General features: G+C 45.9%; 1 protein-coding gene and 1 long non-coding RNA gene across 4 annotated transcripts in view; one reads left to right on the forward strand and one right to left on the reverse strand.

Moving 5' to 3' along the window:
* Positions 1–20,786, forward strand: part of LOC146786110 (uncharacterized) — a 225,230-nt gene that overhangs the window by 148,340 nt on the left and 56,104 nt on the right. The window lies entirely within an intron of this gene.
* The window catches only part of LOC146786111 (matrix metalloproteinase-23-like), a 110,601-nt gene that overhangs the window by 86,509 nt on the left and 3,306 nt on the right, over positions 1–20,786 (reverse strand). For 2 of the 3 annotated variants that reach the window (XM_085635613.1, XM_085635612.1), the window contains exon 2: positions 6,335–6,471. The exons of the other annotated variant lie outside the window; for it this stretch is intronic. In XM_085635613.1, coding sequence (XP_085491739.1) covers positions 6,335–6,471 — 137 coding nt within the window. The remainder of the gene's footprint in view (positions 1–6,334; positions 6,472–20,786) is intronic. 3 annotated transcript variants of the gene reach the window in all.

Here is a 20,786-nt window from a genome sequence, read left to right on the forward strand (position 1 = left end):
TCAGCAAAATTTGCACACAGTCTCATCTTTTTAGACATAGCACAGAGACGGCTTTAGCTGTCTCGACAACCTCATATGTTCTATGTGTTTTTTTTTTTTTTTTTTAGTGTAGCCCCGAAACAAAATCTATTTTTGGATTTACAAAGCCTGATTTGTGTGGTTTTGTAAAAAAGAAAGGTAATGCAGTGGATATACATGGGTGGAGTATGGACGGTCCGGTGCATCCACACCTGCATTTTGACACAAACCCATACTTACAAAACCTTGTCAGCATGGGTTCACGCAAAAAAGGGTGTGCCTACCCAAGGCTGGCTTAACAAGGATAAATATCTTTAGGTCTCCTTGTTACTTCCTCTTTGCATGTGAGATGTGTGCTGCCTTCTGCAACACACACACCCAGAGGAATAAGACTCAAAGTATAGTTTTTGTGCAGGATGGGTTTCCTTCCTGCACAAAAACTATCCTCAGCCCACCAAAGGCTCCCTTGCTACATGATTCAAGGGTACCAGCGTTGTTGATAGGCAGACACTAGAGTGCTAGCGCTTGGAGAAAGAAGAATGGCCCCATATCTTTATAAATGTGGCGCAGTTCTGCTCTCTCCTTTTCATGCAACACAACACAGCAACTTCCCTTGCTGTGTTGCTTGAAACCGTAGTGAATCCAGGCCTTAGTTTACAGGCACAAGCGTTGGTTCAATGAAAGGATCTGTTGACTAATACATTGCAATGCTGTGTACAGTAAGTGGGAATCGCTCATTGCCTTGTACTGTGGACTAGTGTGTGGTGGCTTGCTCCGGTGGCGTCAAATATAGTCTAGTGACAGAAGGTGTGGTGTAATGACTAAAGGCAGTAAGGATGATCTAGGGGCAATGAATGAGCTGGTGCCAGTGAATGTGACCTGGCGGCAGGAAGTGTAATCTAGAGGCAATGGGAATGGTCTACTGACGGGATGTTTTGTCTGTTAGTTGTTAGTGTGGTTTAGTGGCGATGGGTATGATCTAGCAGCAGCACATTCAGGTGAGTGGTAGTATGTCATATGCTGTGGCTACAAGAATGGTTTGGTGGCAGTAAATGTGATCGAGTGACAGTAATGATAGTCTAGAGGCAATAGGTAAGGTCTAGTGACAGCATGTATTGTTTATCAGTTGGTGTGGTTTAGTGTAATGATATGGTCTTGTGACTGTAGGAATGGTCTTGTAGTATGGTATAGGGGCAGGTGGTGTGATCTAGTGACAATTAGTCTGGTCTAGTCTCAGAAGATATGGTCTAATTGCAATAGATATGATCTAGTATAAGGAAGTATGATACGGCAGCAAGCACTATGAATGGCCTGATGACACTGAATATGGTCTAGTGGCCGTAAGTATGATCTAGACAGTGGTTCTCAACATTTTGACTTCTGGGGACTCCTACTTAATCATTATTGGGATCCGGGACCCCTTACCGAGTCCTTACTGGAAACCGGGAACCCCGACCTAAGTTTTGTCGATGATTTAAACTGCAAAACAATGCACAGAAAATACAGAAACATAATCATTCATCAAACAAATACACAATTGATGACACATTTTTAATTCGCAAACACATGTAAATGAAAAAAAAGAAACGGAATTTTTATTTTATTAGAAAGGTTGGAGCTTTTCTAAATTCAATTGAGGCCACTCATCGTCCATACTACATTCTGTTTGATGCACTTGCGCTGCTCCCACAAATCAATCTGAGGATACTAATTTCATTTTTAGCACCCAATTTCAAGTTCCTTCACATTTACAATACTTTTTTTTAAATGTTCAATTATACATTTAGCTTCTTTATTTATATACACTTTAGTAATCTGTCAATATCATTTAATTTTCTAAGTAGTTGTGGTGCCCCTGAGGAAGCTTTGCAGAACCCCAGGTCCCCCTGGACCTCAGATTGGGATCCACTGGTCTAGAGGCAATAGGTGTGGTATGAATAGCCTGTTAGCAGCTGCCCTGGTTTAGTGGCAATATATATGGTCTAGTGGCAGTAGCTATGGCCTAGTGACTGTACATATGATTTAGTGGTAGTAAGGAATGGTGTAAGGGCAGGTGGTGTGGTGTTAGTGGCAGTTGGTATGATCTGGTGGCATTAGGTATGTCTACTATTGGCAAGTATGCATTAGAGGCATTAGGCATGTATGATCTCGTGGCATTTGATATGGTCTAGAAGGTGTAATGGTTCAGTGAGATTACATATTGTTTGGTGGTGTGGTCTACTGGCAATTAGTCTAGTTTAGTAGCTGTAGGTATGATCTGGTACCAATAGGTATGGTCAAGTGACAGTATGCGTTGTCTGTTGCCCGCTGTTGTGGTTTAGTGGCAGTGGGTATTGTCTATTTTTAGGGTTAGGACAAAAGATAAAGTGACGGCTACGATCTTGGTAGAAGTAAAGAATATGATCGGCTTTGGTCAGTGGAGTGGACAATTATATTATACACATATCTGAACAATGTAGTGGTACGTCTATGTTGTAGCTTCCATGTCGTAGTAAGTCGATGGAGTGGCATTCGATATGGTAAAATAAAACCAGAATGTAAGACTGGCCAGTGACTTGCCTGGTCAAGTAGTTGTAGATATGATCTAGTGGTGGTTAGTAATGGTTTAGGGGCTGGTATGGTCTAGTGATAATCAAGCTGGTTTAGTAGTGGGCTAGTCTGGCCTAGTGCCAGTAGGTATGGTCAAGTGGAGTGGTCTAGAAGAGTGAAATATGCCCTAAAGGCAAGATCTGTAGAATCCGGGAGGATGTAAAATCTAGTGAATGAAGGTGTGGTCTAGTGGTTGGGAATGTGGTCAGAGCGGGGTACTCCTGGTCTGGTGATAGACGTTATTGCCTAGAGGTGTGCTCCATTTAAAGGTGTTGTCTAGAGGAATATGGTATGTCTGGTGGAAGGAGGTGCTTTCTACACACAAGGGATTTAGTTTGGTGATGTGGTCCATTGTCTAGCGGCAGTAGGTATTGAATAATTGCTTAGAGTGTGACCGGGTGCGTAGTAGGTGCAGTCTGGTGGAGTTGTTTGATGTGCTTTGATTTGGAATAGTTGAAAGGGTTATGATCCCAGGGCACTAGGCATGGTTAGATGTTAGGAGGTTGCCTATTAAAGGGCTGCAGGTTAACTGGGCTAAGACTTGCCTGTTTCCTCTGTCCCCTGGGGCCCAGGCGCCTTTGGCGCTTGACGACCTACGTTGGGAACCTGCCTGCCTGCCGTATCTGGGCGTCCGCATATTTCATACTCCTGCCGATCTATTCGAGGGAAATGTGGGCGGCGCGCTTAGGGGGGAGTATGGCATTCTGGCGCACCCTCCCGCTGTCGGTGGCCGGGCGAGTGGCGCTACTGAAAATGATAGCGCTGCCGTGCTTGCTTTACTTCTTTCGTACCTTGCCGGTATGGATTCCGGCTTCCTTTTTTAAGACGCTCCGGGCCCTGACGACTGGGTTCATTTGGGGGTCAGGCAGACGTCGGGTGGCGTTGGCCACTCTGATGCAACCGCGGGTAGAGGGGGGGCTGGCAGCTCCAGATTTTGAATGGTATTATTTGGCAGCGCAGCTGCAATGGCTTACACAGGCGGTGGCACGCGAGTTCAGAGGCCCTGGGGACCCGCAGGGTAGGATCATTCCTAGGCATGTGTTGTCATTTATTGTGCTTCAGCAAAAACTCCGGTTGGACCAGCTCACACTCGAGGAGCGCACGCTTCGGCTCTGCTGGATCCGCAGTCAGAAACGAACAGGCTTCGTGGCCCCGTATGCACTGGAAATTCCTTTGGAGACTGGTCGGCGTTGGCGGGCTGGGAGGACTGTGGGGCTCACATGCTTGGGGATCTATACAAAGACGGGGTTTTGTTGCCATTCCAGGAATTGCAGAGGGATTTTGACCTGCCGAGAGGGGATTATCTTCTTCACTCTGCCTTGGTGTTTGGGATTCGGAAACATTGGCAGATGGGGCTGTCGGAACCCCCCACGTCCTTGGGATGTCAGTACGTCGTTATGGCGGCTGGCACCTTTAAGGCCATTACCTGTCTCTATGAGCGGCTGTCCACGGAAGGGCTCGCGCCCCTGGCTGCCCTACGGGAGAAATGGGAAGGGGACCTTGGTAGGCCTATATCAGAGACGGCGTGGTCGCAGCTGTTGCGGCACGCCTGGAAGGGCACACGTAACGCTAGGTTTCAACTGGTCCAATTTTACACTCTCCACAGAGCCTATTTAACTCTGGCGAAGATTTGGCGGTATTTCGGAGGCTCTCCACCAATGTGTCCTCGGTGCAATGCGGAGGGGGCTAACTTCGGCCATATGTTCTGGTCCTGTCCAGGTTTGGGCTCGTATTGGGCAGATGTGGTGGCGTGTTTCAATCAAGTGACTGAGCGCGAGCTGGCAGTGGACATGGGAACTTGCCTTCTACTTTGGTTTCCGCACACCCCCCGTACAAAACTTACGAGCAAATTCTATGATCTGGGGCTGATAATGGCAAAAAGGGAGCTTACCCTGCATTGGAAGGCAAGGGCGGGACCGAGCGTTGGGAGGTGGAAGGCGAGTTTCCTGGTATGGGCAGGGAATGAAGGGACGCTTCATCTACAACTGGCCAGGCGTGCTTCTAATGACAAGGCGTTAGATGCCGCTAGGGTGTGGGGAGCCTTGGTGGAGGAACTTTGTTGCCCAGGGGAGCAGGATGAGGAAGATGGGGATCATGCACGCATGGCCCGGAATATGGGGAATGGGGGGGGGGGGGCCCTGGGGAGTCTGCTCAGGGTGAGGCCACTTGAATACTTTCCGCAAGCAATTGGCACTTGTATAGTATCTTAAGCTGTGACGAGTGGTTGGGCCGTAGGAGTGGTGTGCATATGAGTGGCGGCGCGCGGCCTTTGGTCCTTTCGAGAACGCCACTGGGGCTCATCCCATAATATTGAGGTCAGCTCTCCTGAATCTTGGGGCACTATGTGTCTAGCGGGGAGGGGGTCTGCTGCGGGCACACTGACAAGGGGGGGTGGGGGTTGAGAGGGGGCGGGTGGGGGTGTTAGGGAAGAGAATGATGCGGATCTAACTTCTACTGTACTGCCTTAAGTTGCCTAGCGCTCTTGCATGAGGCTATTGTATGTAACGTTAATCTGATGCACCGATAGTTGGGGGGAAATTAATAAAAATTCTTTTAAAAAAAATAAAAAGGAGGTTGCCTATTAAAACAAGTGTAAACTAGTTGCAGGTGGTGTGTCTAAAGACATGAAATGTTGTCTAGTGGTAGAAGTAGTGGTCTGTGTGCAATACGTGTGGTCTTGATGTCGAGGGTATAGTTTAATTGCACCAGGCATGGTGGTAGAATGTGTGGTCTAACTGTAGGAAGTGCTGTATTTTGGCTACAGGTGTGTTCTCCCTTCAGGAGATGTGTGGCATTCCTGCAAGATCAAATTGCTTTTTTTGCATGTAACGAAGTCAAGTTTAAAGCACTGCGTTGTGGAAAGAGGTGTATTCTTCACTCATGAGATTTAAATTACCGGTAGGATTTGTTGTCTAGTGGCAGTTTGTATGGTAGAGTGACAGGTCGAATTGTTTTTTTGCCATTATATGTGGCATAGTTAAAAGCATGGCCTGGGGACATTAGGCATGGCCCGGACACAATAGGCACAGCTGAGCATCAGAAGGCGTTGCTCTATATCAGAAGGCATAGCCTAGTGACAAATAGTATTATCTAGAAGTTTAATTGCAACAGGTGGGTGGAGGCAAGTGTGATAGTTTGAGCTAAGTGCAGGACTGGGTTTTATTGGAAGTAGTATGGCCTATCTGCAGAAGAAATGGGCCCATTGTAGGAAAGGTGGTCAGGTTCTAGGAGTGTTGTTGTGGAAGGATTTGTGTACAATTACAAGAAATGGGTTGTTTTTGGAGGTGTGGTGACCTTGTTGTCGAAAGTATGGTAGCAGACTATTCGATTTAGTTCCACGGGTGATGTGGTGTTAGGAAATAGTATGTTGACCACCCCAATGAGCCTTATAACAGAGGAGTCGGTTTAGGGCCCCAGAAAGACATGTAGCAGTTGCCATTCCTGTAAAAGAGTTTAGGGTTTCTAAAAATTCTGGATTTAATTTCATATACTGTAAGTTCCAGGACTTTCATATACTGTAAGTTCCGGGACTAGATCAGCCCATCCATACAATGCACTCTTCGTACTGTTATGGTCTCTAATGCCTTGATTAAAATTAGGACAGCATTTCTGTTAAGCCCCATGGACTGTAACTTTTTGAGAGCTCTCCACAGGGTTTAAGGGTGAAAGTGCAGCATGTTTCTCTAGTTTACTTCAGTGTCCCGCACCAGGATGGATGTGTACTCACTTGTATGTGAGGTTTAGATGGTCCCACTTATATCCTAAAGGATTGATGGCGTATCGTTTCCTTCTAGATGGTAGATGTCCTGAATTGTGATCCTCCGATGTCGCCAAGCCCTTCATGCCGACAGTAGCTCCTCTCTTCTGTAACAGAAGAAGTGACCAAGTAATGGATTGGGAAGTTAATGGACACCGTTCTTGGTCATATCTTTCAACAAACTGGTCTTACAATTATATAGACTTGCTGTGTAATGTTAAACAAAATATCCGTTCATGTAAGGGTCGGCCGTCAGTTACAACAGAGCTCGAATGGTCTAGACATATAATGAGTTAGCGTTGGAAGCAGGTGATCAGAGAGTTATGAATATTTGAAGCACCCAGCACCCCGTTATGGAAGGAGATGGATAGTCCTGTGATGATCATAGAGAACAGCTTGGAAAACCAAGAGGAGAGGAATTATGCATCAAAGATGAACATGGATCAAAACTGTCATTGATGGAGGTGGAGACAGACTAGGCCCAGCCCGGACCATGGATTATGTTGAAAAGCAATAAGTGATTGTTGGAAATGCTTGAAACAATCTTACCCACTGGTCCACCTACTACTCTGGGCCACATTCTGCTTTATACGTATGTGCTGATTGGGGCGTAACAAAGAGGAAGTAACTATATGCAAATCAGAGAAGGGACAGTACATCCTGGACTGATAGGCCAAGCTGCCTCAGAACAGGAACCCAAGTGGCCTCAAGGGGCCTCCTTATTTAAATACATCAATAGTTCCACAGTGAGCTTCGGGAGTCACAAATGGGTTTACTTATCCCACTTGGAGATGAGCTAGTAACAGGCATTGAGTGAGGCTGCCATAAAGAGAGCAGTAATGAGGGTTCACAACAGAATCATTCAAAGATAGTAATGGAGTGATGGTTTGGCAGATAGAGGCACAATGCAGTAAAGGTGGTTCAGAGATGGTTGGGATGGCCGTATATTGAGGCAGTGACTCGTGGCCCGTGGGAGAGTCGCAGGTGAGGTATAGTTGTAAACATGAGTGTTAGGTATGAAGGAGTCTAAATTGTAGAATATTTATGGAAACAGTCTGTCATGTAAACATATAGGCATAAATACAAAGTACAAACACACCACTTTGCCATAGAAATTCTGAGAACTGATTACCCAACCTCTCCTTGCCGTGAAAGAGCAGCGCACAAGTCTCTGTCCCTGCACCAGCTTGGATCACCCTAGTCTCTGCCAAGAACTTGTACACCACAAGAGGTTGGATTTTATAAGAAAATAATTATTAGATTTACCTCAGGTTTTTCTAATGGTAAGGAAATCAACACAATGTTTGGCAATGCTTTCTACCACGCGAGAGCCTGCACAAAGCCATAAGTGTTCCAACAATATGCATATAGATATGGGGTATGTCCCCACTGAATGTGACTTGCAGCTCCAATGTCATTTCTCCCTCAAGGTCCTTGTACTGACTTTTGTCGAGCCAAGACCAGAGCAGGTGACACGTGGTGCCGAAAATCCTATTGGTCCATCGAGGGCTGTTGTCCTACCACTAGGGTACCCACAAGAGGTAACTACCCTTCCATGACCTGGGTCCACCGCTACTGGCAGAGTTGCCGTCCCGTCCAACAAAGGTCGCTCCACATGACCATCTGCCGTGCAGGTGCCACCAACATCCACAATGCCGTGCCAGGGCACAGCCACGTCAGAACCGGTGTCCCCACTCAACTGGCTATCAATTTGCTACTATGGTAGACACGAGCCATGTTATGTTATGTTATGTATTGGCATTTGTAAGGCGCATAAATCACCCGTAGGTTTCATAGCGCCCGCAGAAACTCCAATGAAGAATAGGGGGTTAGAGGGTGTCAGAATAACCAGGTTTTCGGAAGTTTGCGGAACTTCAGATGGTTAGCTTCAAGTCTCATAGGAAGAGGGAGAGAATTCCAGATCAGAGGGGCTATTTTAGAGAAGGATCTGTCTCCGTTTCTAACCGTCCGAACTTTGGGGACGGAGAGGAGGTGCTTACATGATGATCTAAGGGTTCTGGTCGATTGATAGGCTATGAGCTTGTTGGCGAGATATAAAGGGCCTTTTCCGTTTAATGTTTTGTGAACCAGACAACACAGTTTGAATTCGATGCGCTTTTTTATAGGAAGCCAGTGTAATGATCTCAGGCTGGGCGCCGAGGATGTGCGAGAGGGGAGATCAAGGACCATCCTGGCAGCGGTGTTTTGTAGAACCTGGAGCTTGTTCAGTAAGTTTTCATTAATGGATGCAAAAAGCGCATTACCATAGTCCAGACGGCTAATAATTAGTCCCTGGACTAGGGGCAGACGGGAGGGGAGAGGGATCCATTTGAAAATCTTCCTCAGATTGCGCATAAGCCCAAAACTAGAGCGTACTATGCTATTAATATGGTGAGACATAGAGAGTTTGTTGTCCAACACTATCCCTAAATTACGGGCAGACGTTTTGGGAGGGGGGCAAGGGCCTAAGGATGGAGGCCACCAGTCGTCATTCCAGAATTTATGAGCGTTTCCAAAAAGTAGAATCTCAGTTTTGTCTGCATTGAGTAACAGATAATTATTTGACATCCATTCTTTCACTGTCAACATACATTGTTGGAATCTGAGTTTGACATTGATGGGATCGGATCCGAGTGTGATGAGGATTTGAGTATCGTCGGCATAGGATACGGTTTCAAAACCGTATGCTTTGATTAACCTAGCCAATGGAGACACATAGAGATTAAAGAGCGTAGGGCTTAATATGGAGCCCTGAGGTACGCCCTTATCTACTTCCTGATCAGGAGAGGAGAATTTGTCGACTTGAACTTTAGAGCTACGTCCGGTCAGGAAACTTTTAATCCACATTAAAGCTGAGCCTTCGACACCCGCCTCCTCAAGGCGTTTTAGAAGAATACTATGTGAGACGGTGTCGAAGGCAGCGGACAAATCGAGTAAAACCAAGATGGAAGGCTGTTTTGCATCGAGGGCGAGTCTTATATTATCTACCATTTCGATAAGAGCAGTTTCCGTGCTGTGAAATGCTCTGAATTCAGACTGAGAGGGATCAAACAGTTTGTTGGATTCTAAGTGTTTAGTAAGTTGGGAGTTGACCAGAGATTCCAGGACCTTTCCAAACAAGGGAAGGAGGGAGATGGGGCGGTAGTTCAAGGGCAGATTTGGGTCGGCAGAAGGTTTTTTCAGAATGGGTCTGATAATGGCTTTCTTCCAGTGAGTAGGCACGATCGATTGAGAGAGAGTAAGATTAAGGTTTCTGGTCAAGTAAGGAACGAGGATAGGAGCAACTTTAGAGATAATAGAGGAGGATGCCGGATCAGTGGGTGAGCCAGAGGTAATTCTAGACAGTGTTGATGTTACATCGAGTTCAGTAAATGAATGAAAGTCCTTCAAGATGGTCGATGGAGTGTGCGGAATGACACTTATTGGCTGCTTGCGGGGTGGGTCAGTGGGAACGGGGTTAACAAAAGTTTTATAAATATCATTTACTTTGTTATAAAAGAAAGAAGAAAGAGTATTGACCCATTCGTGGGAAGCGATAGTGGCAGGTAGACAGGACACAGGACTGGAGAATTCTCTGACTATTTTATAGAGTTCTCTATGAGAATTAGCTGCCTGATCTATCCTAGCTCCCAGATAGACTTTTTTAGCAGAGGCGATGTCCCTCATATATTGGCAATGAGATTTTTTATATTGTAATCTGTCGTCTGGGTTTTTTGAACGCCTCCATTTGCGTTCAAGTGCCCTAACAGTAGATTTAGTTATTTTTAGTTCAGAAGTGAACCAAGGAGATAGTTTGGTTGGACATCGGCTTAGTTTACTGGGGGCAATGATATCTAGAGCTGCAGTAATAGCTAAGTCAAGATGGATTGCAGCTTGATTAGGATCGGTTAGAGGTACGATGGGTGTAAGGGAAAAATGCCTGGAAAAGGCTTCCGGATTAATCTTATTCCATGGTCTACTTTTGCTGAGTCTCTTCTCAGGAGGAGGAGGGATTGAGTCCAGGTGAATCAAGAATTTAATAATGTAATGGTCGGACCAGAGGACCGGAGAAAGTTGATCCAATTTTAATTTGTTAGATTTGGTGAATAAAAGATCCAAAGTGTGTCCGGCAATATGAGTAGGGCCGGTCACCAATTGGTTTAGGCCTAAAGTGTTCATACTTGTGATGAGTTTGTTTGTGTGAAGGTCCTGAAGAGATTTGGCGTGATAATTGAAATCTCCTAGGAGAAAGAAGTTATCAGAGGAAAGAGCGAGGGAAGCAATGGTTTCAGTGAGTTTGTTTACAAAATTTGTTTTAGTTCCAGGCGGCCTATAGAGGAGGGCACCTTTCCAGGACTCTTTACTCCCCAAGGTAATTGTGAAGGTACAAATTTCGCCCCAGTCAGCAAGAAGAGAGTCGGTAAGGTGGAGTGAGAGGTTCGACCTGTAGGCGATTGCAATTCCTCCACCTTTTTCATTCGTTCTATCCAGTCTCGCGATTTTGTATTCATGGGGAAGGGCTACAGCAATGTCGGGTAGTGTGGAGTCTGAAAGCCAGGTTTCAGTAATGAAACACAAGTCTGGCTTATCTGCATCAAGAAGCGCCCAGATTTCTAATTGATGTTTGGGGAGGGATCGAGCATTGCAGTACAGGCAAGTTAACAACTTAGGTTCAGGGAGTGATTTGGTGGTAATGCATATGCTCCCTTTAAGCGAGTGTCGGCAGAGGGAGAAAGACTGGTTGGAGAGGGAGTTACAGAGGGAAGAGGTGAAATTATCAGTTAAGCTGGAGGGTGAGCGAGCAGAGTTCAAAGCAAGAAGCTCCGAGCTTGAGTATTGGAGAGGCGCCATAGAGGAAAGCTATCGAAGAACCAAATGTAAAAACGAGCAGCAATCCTGGCGACTGGCGACGGTCAGGCGCGGACGGGCGCAGACGGGCTTGCCTTTGGCGCGCCTTCGGCGCGCTGCCGGCGCGCCCGCTGCGCGCGTCCGCTCTGCGCACTCGAGAAATACCGGGAGTGGGCGGGACCGCGCCAGCAGTGATCACGACTGGAAGGCTGACCTGAACAACTCACAGGAAGTGAGTATGTGTAACCTTGGTGTTTTACCCCTCCGCACAATCGGCACAAGCCGCGTCAGACCGGGGGGACACCTGAGAGCAACGAGGGCAGCAAGGTAAATGAATACTGTATTTTTAAAAGCACACAAGCAAATCTTTAAAAATACATCAACATGTTAAAATGAGGGTTTAAAATGATCGCGCTGATAATGACCTGGATTGTGCGAGGTCTGAGGAGGTATTCTGCCATTATTACTGTTAGCATTTCCATCTTCTTTCTCAGACTGCAATCGTTACTAATTCATGAAAGAGCAAAATACTCACTTATGTCAACTGTGAGGTCTCGCAACCTTAGGAACCCACAGGCAACGTCTTCTCCTTGAATGCGATCACAACATCACCTCACTCATGGGAGACCATCATGGGAGGGTTTCAGGACGAAGGGTTCTAAGAACACCTCCAAAACAATCTCTGGTGCTAAAACCACACAGCTGGATGGCATCATACCACTGAATTAACTTTGGGCCAAGGAACAAAATTAACCAACATCAATTGCATAGGACATATTGGTCTCCATCAGTGAACCCCAAGCTTGCAGAAAGACTGTTTAGGAAATAACTCGGGATGCTTTGGGCTAGAACCTTCCAGTCTATAGATGAATGGCTTGGTTGAACTGTCTTATGGGTTTAGTGAGCATTAATGTAGATCCTTCTATTTTAAAAGTCAATACCTGCGTCTGGACAATAATTTGTACGTTCTACCATCCAGTGATCCAGTCGCTTGGGTGTGATGTGTAGCAGTGATGTTCAAGAAGAGGGCTTGAAAGGCACGGAAGTGACAAACCAGATTACTGCATACTTCCTCATCACTTCCTGCACGCCTGCAAAATAGTGCTTCCATTGCAATGCATGAGGTTGAAGTGACTACTGGTGAAAACCTGCTTTAGTGATTATATTTATACAAATGAATGTGTGCATTGGCCTCTAGCAGCACTAGAGATGCCAGGCCCAAAGCTGCACTGCTTCCTCCGGGTACTCCTCTTAACCTTGAAACCTATGGATATCACTTATGGAAAGTGTTCATTTAGGTTTGAGGGTCAAATCTGGGAGTAATGGCTGAACATGATTATAGCATTGCGGAGGGGCACTACCCGCAGATTTAAGTTCGGAGCAGTAAAATGAAGAGTAAAATTCAAGTCTTTCCACACTCAGGCCTGGATGACTAAGTCCCTTTAAATCTGATGGTGCCGGTATCAGAGGGTACTTACCCTATAACAATTACATCATGTGCCTTAAATCTGCTGCTGAAATCTAGGAGTGAAATTTAGGAGAAATATCAGGAACCACAGAGGAAATCTGATCCGGAATTATCGGTTCCCCTGGTAATTCCTAATTTCTCTGGGTAACTTCAGGTTGTCATCTGTAATTCAGTTTACCTCGGACCCTGGAGTTACCGGTGCCCCAGTAACAAGTACTTCCAGGGGTGAAGTAAACATGACAAGATCTAAGGTGCTCATACTGAGGCCCTCGGTCTCTGGGCAGTAGGCTTGGATCCATGTGATCAGTAACTTCTTGCAGTCACAAACAAAACAAGCTCTGGCAAAGGCAATGGATTTAGCTTTTGTATGGTGCGTTTACGCAGAAACATACAGCAGTCGGACTAAGATTGCACAAACTCGGAGTCACCCGTGATCACAACGTTTCAGTCACACAGAAAAGCAAACACACCGGCATCTGTACACACATGCTACAAGACACTCAGAAGCCCATGCACACAAAAGAAGTCACAGGCTGGCTCCTGTGACAGAAGGGCCACCAGCCAATGGGTTTGGACGACGGAGCCTTCAGACTGTGCTGCCAGAAACGTTTCCATTGGACATGGGAACCACGCGTTTGGTGGGGCGGGAGGCCCCGCGGAATGAGCTACAGTGGGGCACTTGTTCTGACAAACTCCAAATGACCCCCTTAAACTCTAGAGACTGAAATAATATTTAGGTGGGAAATGAGTAGGTGTCAGCACCCTTTCAGTTTTTGACGTTTTCCTGGAAAGATCACCTCAGATGGGTGCCAACAGACACAAAGGCTGCCATACATAGGGCATTTATGCACAGACATACATTCACACAGGCAAACAGGCATTTATGCACAGACATACATACGCTCAGGCCAACAGACACACAGGCATTTATGCACAGACATGCATACACACTCGTTCACACAGGCCAACAGATGCATGGGCATTTATGCACAGACATACATTCACACAGGCGAACAGGCATTTATGCACAGACATACATACGCTCAGACCAACAGACACACAGGTATTTATGCACAGAGGTACATACACACTCATTCACACGGGCCAACAGACACATGGGCATTTTTGCACAGACATACATGCACTCATGCACACAGGCTAACAGACACACAGGCATTTATGCACAGACATACATACACTCATTCACACAGGCCAACTGACAGGTGTTTATGCACAAACATAAATGAACTGATGCACACAGGTCAACAGACACACAGGTGTTTATGTCCAGACATACATGCACACAGGTATTTATGTACAGGCATACATGCACTCACGCTCACAGGCTAACAGACACACAGGTGTTTTTGCACAGACATACATGCACACATGCCAAGAAACACCCAGGCATTTATGCACAGGCATATATGCACTCATGCACACAGGCTAACAGACACACGTGTGTTTATGCACAGACATATATACACACTCATTCACACAGTCCAGGAACCACACAGGTGTTTATGCACAGACATACATGCACACAGGCCAATGGACACACATGCCTTTATGGACAGAGGACGACAACAACAGTTCTCCTGCATACAAATGCCCTTCCTGGCTCTTCTAGCCTGCCGCCGCCATCACCACCGGCGTGCACGCTGACTCCGCCCCTTTCTGAGGCCACACCCCCCTTGGTCTCCCATAAATGTGCCTATACAAGACGCGCAGCGGACGAGCGCAGCGGGAGCGCCGTTTGCGCGCCGAAGGCGCGCCTAAGGCAAGCCCGTCTGCGCCCGTCCGCGACAAGACCGCGACAGGCGCAGGAAACTCTGCCCATCTCACCTCCCACATCTCCTACCATTCTAACGACCTCCTTCAACTACAGGTCACTAAGCAGTGTCCATGTATACTCGATCTAGCCGCACTTTCAGGCCCAGTCAGTTGCAAACACTGCCACTGGTCCACCGGGCTCTATTTAGCAGTTCCACCGGCCAATATGCCTCAGGCCCCTCGGCCCCCCTTCAAAGGCGGCCTGATCAACGCGCGCTCCATGTGCAAACACAACCAAGATATACACGATCTTATCTTGGAGTCCGACCTCGACTGCCTCATGATAACTGAGACATGGCTAACAGCAGACAGTAACCCTGATATTGCTGTCGCTCTTCCCCTGGGCTACTCACTCTTCAGGGAAGACAGAGCCAAGGGCCGTGGCGGAGGTGTTGCAATCATTCTCAAAGACACCTTCTCCTGCCACACCTTTAGTCTAGAGTCCCTAAAAAAGACTGAAGGACTAGGCTTCTCCATTAAACTAAACGACCATACTTCGTTCTCAGGCGGACTCATTTATCGCCCACCCGGCAACGCATCTGAGTTCCTCGACTCACTGCACGACTCTTTAGGACAACTTTCACTCAGATACCCTTTCTTCACCCTCCTTGGTGATTTTAACCTCCATCTAGAATCGACAACAGACATTCATACCATCAATTTCGTTCAAACCCTCGATATATTCAATTTTAAGCAATTTGTCACCTCACCCACCCACTCCCTAGGTCATACCCTCGATGGAGTCTGCACAAACTTCTCTCTCTTGACCACACTATCGCCCTTGCCCCAGATCTGGTCTGATCACTTCTTGATCCCATTTCACATCCTGAACGAAAACCTATCCAACCGCAACAAATCTGTTTCCCTCCCCGCCAATCACATCAATTGGAAAAAGGTCCAGGATAACATTACTCTCAATCCGTCAATACAAACTCAAGCCCCCACCCTCTCCGGTAATATTGATACCGACGCCGATCTTTTTCACAACTGGATCACCCAAGAAATAAAATCCAGAATCCCGCCCTCACGCCCCCGCACCTCCCGGGGCAAAACTAAACCCAATGCCCCCTGGTTTACACCAGAACTCGCTAATGCACATCTGCTTTGTAAAAAGGCAGAAAGAAAATGGCGGAAGGCCTACGAGGTTACTTATCGTACCTCTTATATCGCAACTAGGAAAAACTACCTTTCGGAAATCAAACTGGCAAAGAAAAACTACTACATCAACGCCATAAATAACGCAGGCCAAAAACAAAAGGCGCTGTTTGCGATAGTCAAATCATTTACGCAACCCAAGGCTCTTTTGCCTGAAATCCCCCCCTCCCAGAAATTCTGTGATCAAATTTCTGACTTCTTCGAGGAAAAAATTGCCTCGATCCAGATCAACTTTCCCCCCCCCCGCCACTCTCCCAGTGCCCCCCCCACTGGTCCCCCAAAGCTGTACGCTAAGTCGCTTCTCCCCTATCACTCTTGAGCAGTCGAAAAAAGCCATCCTGGCCTGTAAATCGGGCTCCCCGTCTGATCCTTGTCCTCCCAAGATACTTCACCAACTAATCGACGAGGTTAACCCGACCATCAACAACCTAATCAACTCCTCGCTTAGCTCAGGCACAGTTCCTAGCCGCTGGAAAAAAGGAATCGTCAAACCCCTTATGAAGAAGGCGAATAAACCCCCGACGGATCTCACCAACCTCCGCCCAATCTCGTTACTCCCGGCCTTGGGAAAAATCACGGAACATCTAGTCCACAATGAACTGAAACACTATCTAGATGAAAACAACCTTCTCCATCCTCAACAATCCGGATTCCGCCCCAAGCACTCGACAGAAACCGCTCTCATTGAACTGTCTGACACTATAAAAACCCTGCAAGATCAGAGAAAAAACTCCATCCTCATCCTTCTCGACCTTACGGCGGCGTTTGATACTGTCTCCCACACCATCCTTATCAGCAGACTCTGGGACATCGGCATCTCTCACTTTGCCCTATCCTGGATCTCGTCTTTTCTCTCCGACCGTTCCCAAACCGTTTCTTTGGGTCCATTTCACTCCAAAGACAAACTTGTCTCCTCAGGTGTCCCGCAAGGCTCCATCCTGAGCCCTCTCCTTTTTAACGTTTACCTCATTCCCCTCCTTAATCTAATAGAATCATTCGGCATACCTGTTACCTCCTATGCCGATGACACTCAGCTCATTGTGCCATTGGACAAACTATCTACCAAAGCTGAACTCAACCTAAAACACTGCCTGACTGAAGTATTTCGATGGATGGACAATAACCACCTTAAATGCAATTCGAGCAAAACGGAGATCCTTCCGATCGGTACAAATATCTCCTTTTGTCCAGCACTTTGGTGGCCGGACAATTCTGTTGCCCCCCCCCAGACAGTTTCGTCGGCCAGGAACCTCGGCGTTACCTTTGACTCCGACCTCTCCTTCGATCAGCATGCCAGAACCGTCGCAGGCAAATGCTTTGGAATGATCAGATCCATGAGAAAGTTCTTTGACTTTCTTCCCATCGATGCCAGAAAGACGGTGACAGTAGCACTCATAATCTCGCGACTGGACTACTGCAACGGCTTGCTCGCAGGAGCCAAAAAGAACACCATCCAAAAACTGCAGAGCGTACTACACACAGCCGCCCGTCTTGTCCTGGGCCTTCCCCGCAGATCCTCTATTTCTGCAGCACTTCGTTCACTTCACTGGCTCCCCCTTCACAAAAGGATTCTCTTCAAGATCCTGATCATAGCCTTTCGTGCCTACAACAAAACAGGCCCTAAATACCTCACCAAACGCTTCCCCCACTACCTGCCCAGCCGTCACCTTCGCTCAACCAACGACAACCTCATTCTTCTCCCCAAATACAATCTGAAAACGAAGGGTGAGAAGACCCTCAGCTTCCTTGCAACTAAAGCCTGGAACAAACTACCCAAAACCCTCAGACAACAAACCCAGGAAAAACCTTTTCGAAAACTGCTAAAGACCTGGATCTTTAATCTCCCGGACGATCACTCCAAAGCTTCCATCTAATCCTCTTGGACTGGCTCACTTAGGTTCCCTAGCGCCAAGATGCTCCCTCCGGAGCGAACGTCGCGCTCTATAAATACCCCACAAAATACAAATACAAATACAAATGAATGGAGAAATACAGACCATTCATAAAAACCAACAGCCATTAGCACTTTGCACACAAGCCTACAAACATGAAAACACCCATTCGCATATACACACTGGCACACAGTCATGTACACAATCACAGATAAAACATAAAAGCATACTCGGATAGGTGGGGAAAATCCGAAAGAGTGGGACTGATTGAGTTTACACTTCTATGAGCCTTCATACACACAGATCAACACAACATTAGAAACTCTTGCACACAAACCAACAGACATATAGCGACACATGCACAGACAAACAAATATAAAGGCACTTCTACACACAGACCAACAGACAAAGGCATTCATGACCACGGAAAGACATACTTGAACCTAGGCACACAGGAAAACTGGCATATGACTATACATGCACAAAGGCCACAGGCACACAAGTATTCATGCCCAGGTTAGCAGTCGTGCACAGGGGCAGTATACATACATGCATCAAAGATACCCAGAGGCACACATGCACAAAGGCAGTGTTCATATGGGTAGACATGGATGGTGGTTGGAATGAACAGGCAAAAGGATATGTAGGCAGACAGATGGACGGTATGTGTATAGGTGCGGCTAGGCTGATGTACTCTTCATGTTGACTCAATTTGTTGGCCCTCTATAGAGGGAGAAAGTAATGAAATGGTTGACATCCACACTTGGTGGCATGACTTACGCTAGGTAACAACAGGCTTCTTAGCACAGTTGGTAGTAAGGAGGAAAACAACAGAGGCTGCAGTTCCTTGGAGGCACAGATTTGTTAAATGAAAGCCCAGGAGTAGTGGTAAAAGAATTAGTATCTGAGGAGCGACCTTTCTACCATGATTACGCTGCACTCAGCATTCACCAAACGTACATGCTTTCATTTTATTTTCTACAAAAAATTATTTTGCTTGTGTGATTGTGGTAACTTCACGTATGTTCAGTGCCTACAGGTAAATGAACTACAACCGTTCCAAATTGGTAGTTTGCTACATTGTAGGTGAACAGGACAAACATGCAACACAAATGATTTGACTTTGCTTGAGTTTCCACCTTGTTTTAACCGCGGTTTACATTTCCCTGCAAACATGATAGTTTCCATGCAGTAAATCGCGATGGGAGGTATGGGGGTTAAGACACACTAAGTATGTCTGAAACTGAAAACTTATTTCAGTTATGCAACTACAATAACTGATTCCAAATTGGTTTCTCTGAAGACAGATCTTTTTTGACAGCCGCTAATGAACGGAAGGTGGCACATTAGCATGGTGAGACAACTACACAATATGCATGACACTTGCATAGCTCCCTTGTTCGTCTAAAGCCAATGTCTACAATTGTTCGGAGTGTGCCCAAGTCCTTTTTTATGAATGCTTCAGTTGACATTCGGTACCCAGACGGACACACACCCTAATGAGAACATGTTCTGGAGGGCTAGGGAGGGGATATTATTGCTTAAGCCGTCAGAAAAAGCTTATTTACCATTTAAGGCTATCCTTTTAACAAAACCGTATTTTTTATTTAACCTGTCTTATTACCATTTGTTCCTGCTAACTCGTTTTAGATTAAATTTAGTATATCATTTAGTAGCAGTTGCATGTGGAAGTTCATATGGTACCACCTTTATCCCTTGTAGCTGTGACAACTATTCGGCCGAGGACACTTTGAACTTTACTATGTTTTACACTTCCTTTAAAAGAGTAAGGGGCACATGCATCAAGCTAGGCAATTGCGATTCCTTAATAGTGATTATTAAGGAATCACTATTAAGGAATCGCAATTGCCTTTGCATGTAGGTTTCGCTAAAATATTAGCGATTCCTACACATTCCAATTGCGAATCGCAAATTGCGATTCGCAATTAAGGAATGGCTTCCCATTCATTCCTATGGGCCTAGAAGTCCATAGGAATAAATGGGATTGCATTCGCAATTTGCGAGTACCAAATAGGTATTCGCAAATTGCGCATGCAATTTACAAGGGTGATAGGGAGTCAAAAGGCCACCCTGATGCACCCCAATACAGGTAAATCTGTACATGTGGTGCACATTCATGCCCTAAGGGCATGTATGTGCGCCACATGGCACTTAGAAAAATCAAAAAAAAAATCTTTTTTCTAAGGATTTGCAAATTACCACTAACTTGAAGTTGGTGGTAATTTGCGAATCCTCAAAGCAAGGTTACAATTTTGTCATGCTTCCTGCATTGCATTTAGGGAATCACAATGCATTCCCAAAATAGGTAATCGCATAAATTGCGATTCCCTATTTTGTGGTTTGCTTTGGGCTTGATGCATCCCAAATAGCTCAATACCGGTCGCAAAGGGGCCGATTCTGCGAATCGGCCCGTTTACGACCGGTATTTTGCTTGATGCATGCGCCCCTAAGAACGCTTTTATTGTCCCACTGCTCGTTGATAAACAATTTGCACAAGTCTGACCCACTCTGTTTTATTTGTTGTTATTACTGGCTGCATTGACTTGTCCTAACCTAGCTTATGTTTTATCTGGTGCAGTCCACTTGAGGAAAACTTTATTTGCTGTATGTTGTGTATTCTCACGGGCTGTTCCATTGCTGTTTTTAATCTTGTATTTTATTCTTGCTTTTTCGTTATTGATTTCTTTTTTTATTGATTCCGTTTGTGTGTTCTTTTATGGTTCCATGTGAAACCAAAAAAAAGATGGAAAGCTGACTGATAACTGTTTGTGTTTATAGTGCTTCAGAGCACATTTTGCCTCGACCTCACAGGGATGAAAACCTGTAGACCTTGGCTGATCTGTGCTCTGGGACTGCTGGCGAGTAGCTGAAGCTTAATTCTCTGAGTCATTTTGCCAGCCACAAAGAGTGTCAGTGGCCAGTGGGTGTGCTTTCTGTTTACACTGAAATTGCAGTTGGATATACATGCATAATAGGAAAGTTTATTATTACTAAGAATTACGGCTCAGCTGAAGCTCCCAGAGATTTCTAGCACCTAATTCTTATGTTGTTAAGGTTATCAGATGACCATGTCACGAAGGACAGAGCGCTTTAGTCCTGGACTTTTGTTTAACAACTTAATATATAATGGGATTTGTAGTCCTGGTTCACTTCAGGAGCTGCAATTTAACTTCTATCTGAAATCAACAATATTTATGGTTTAAATCCTTTTATTGATTTTGAAAAG

The sequence above is a fragment of the Triturus cristatus genome, chromosome 11 (genome assembly GCF_964204655.1).
Source record: "Triturus cristatus chromosome 11, aTriCri1.1, whole genome shotgun sequence".
Classification (NCBI taxonomy): domain Eukaryota; kingdom Metazoa; phylum Chordata; class Amphibia; order Caudata; family Salamandridae; genus Triturus; species Triturus cristatus.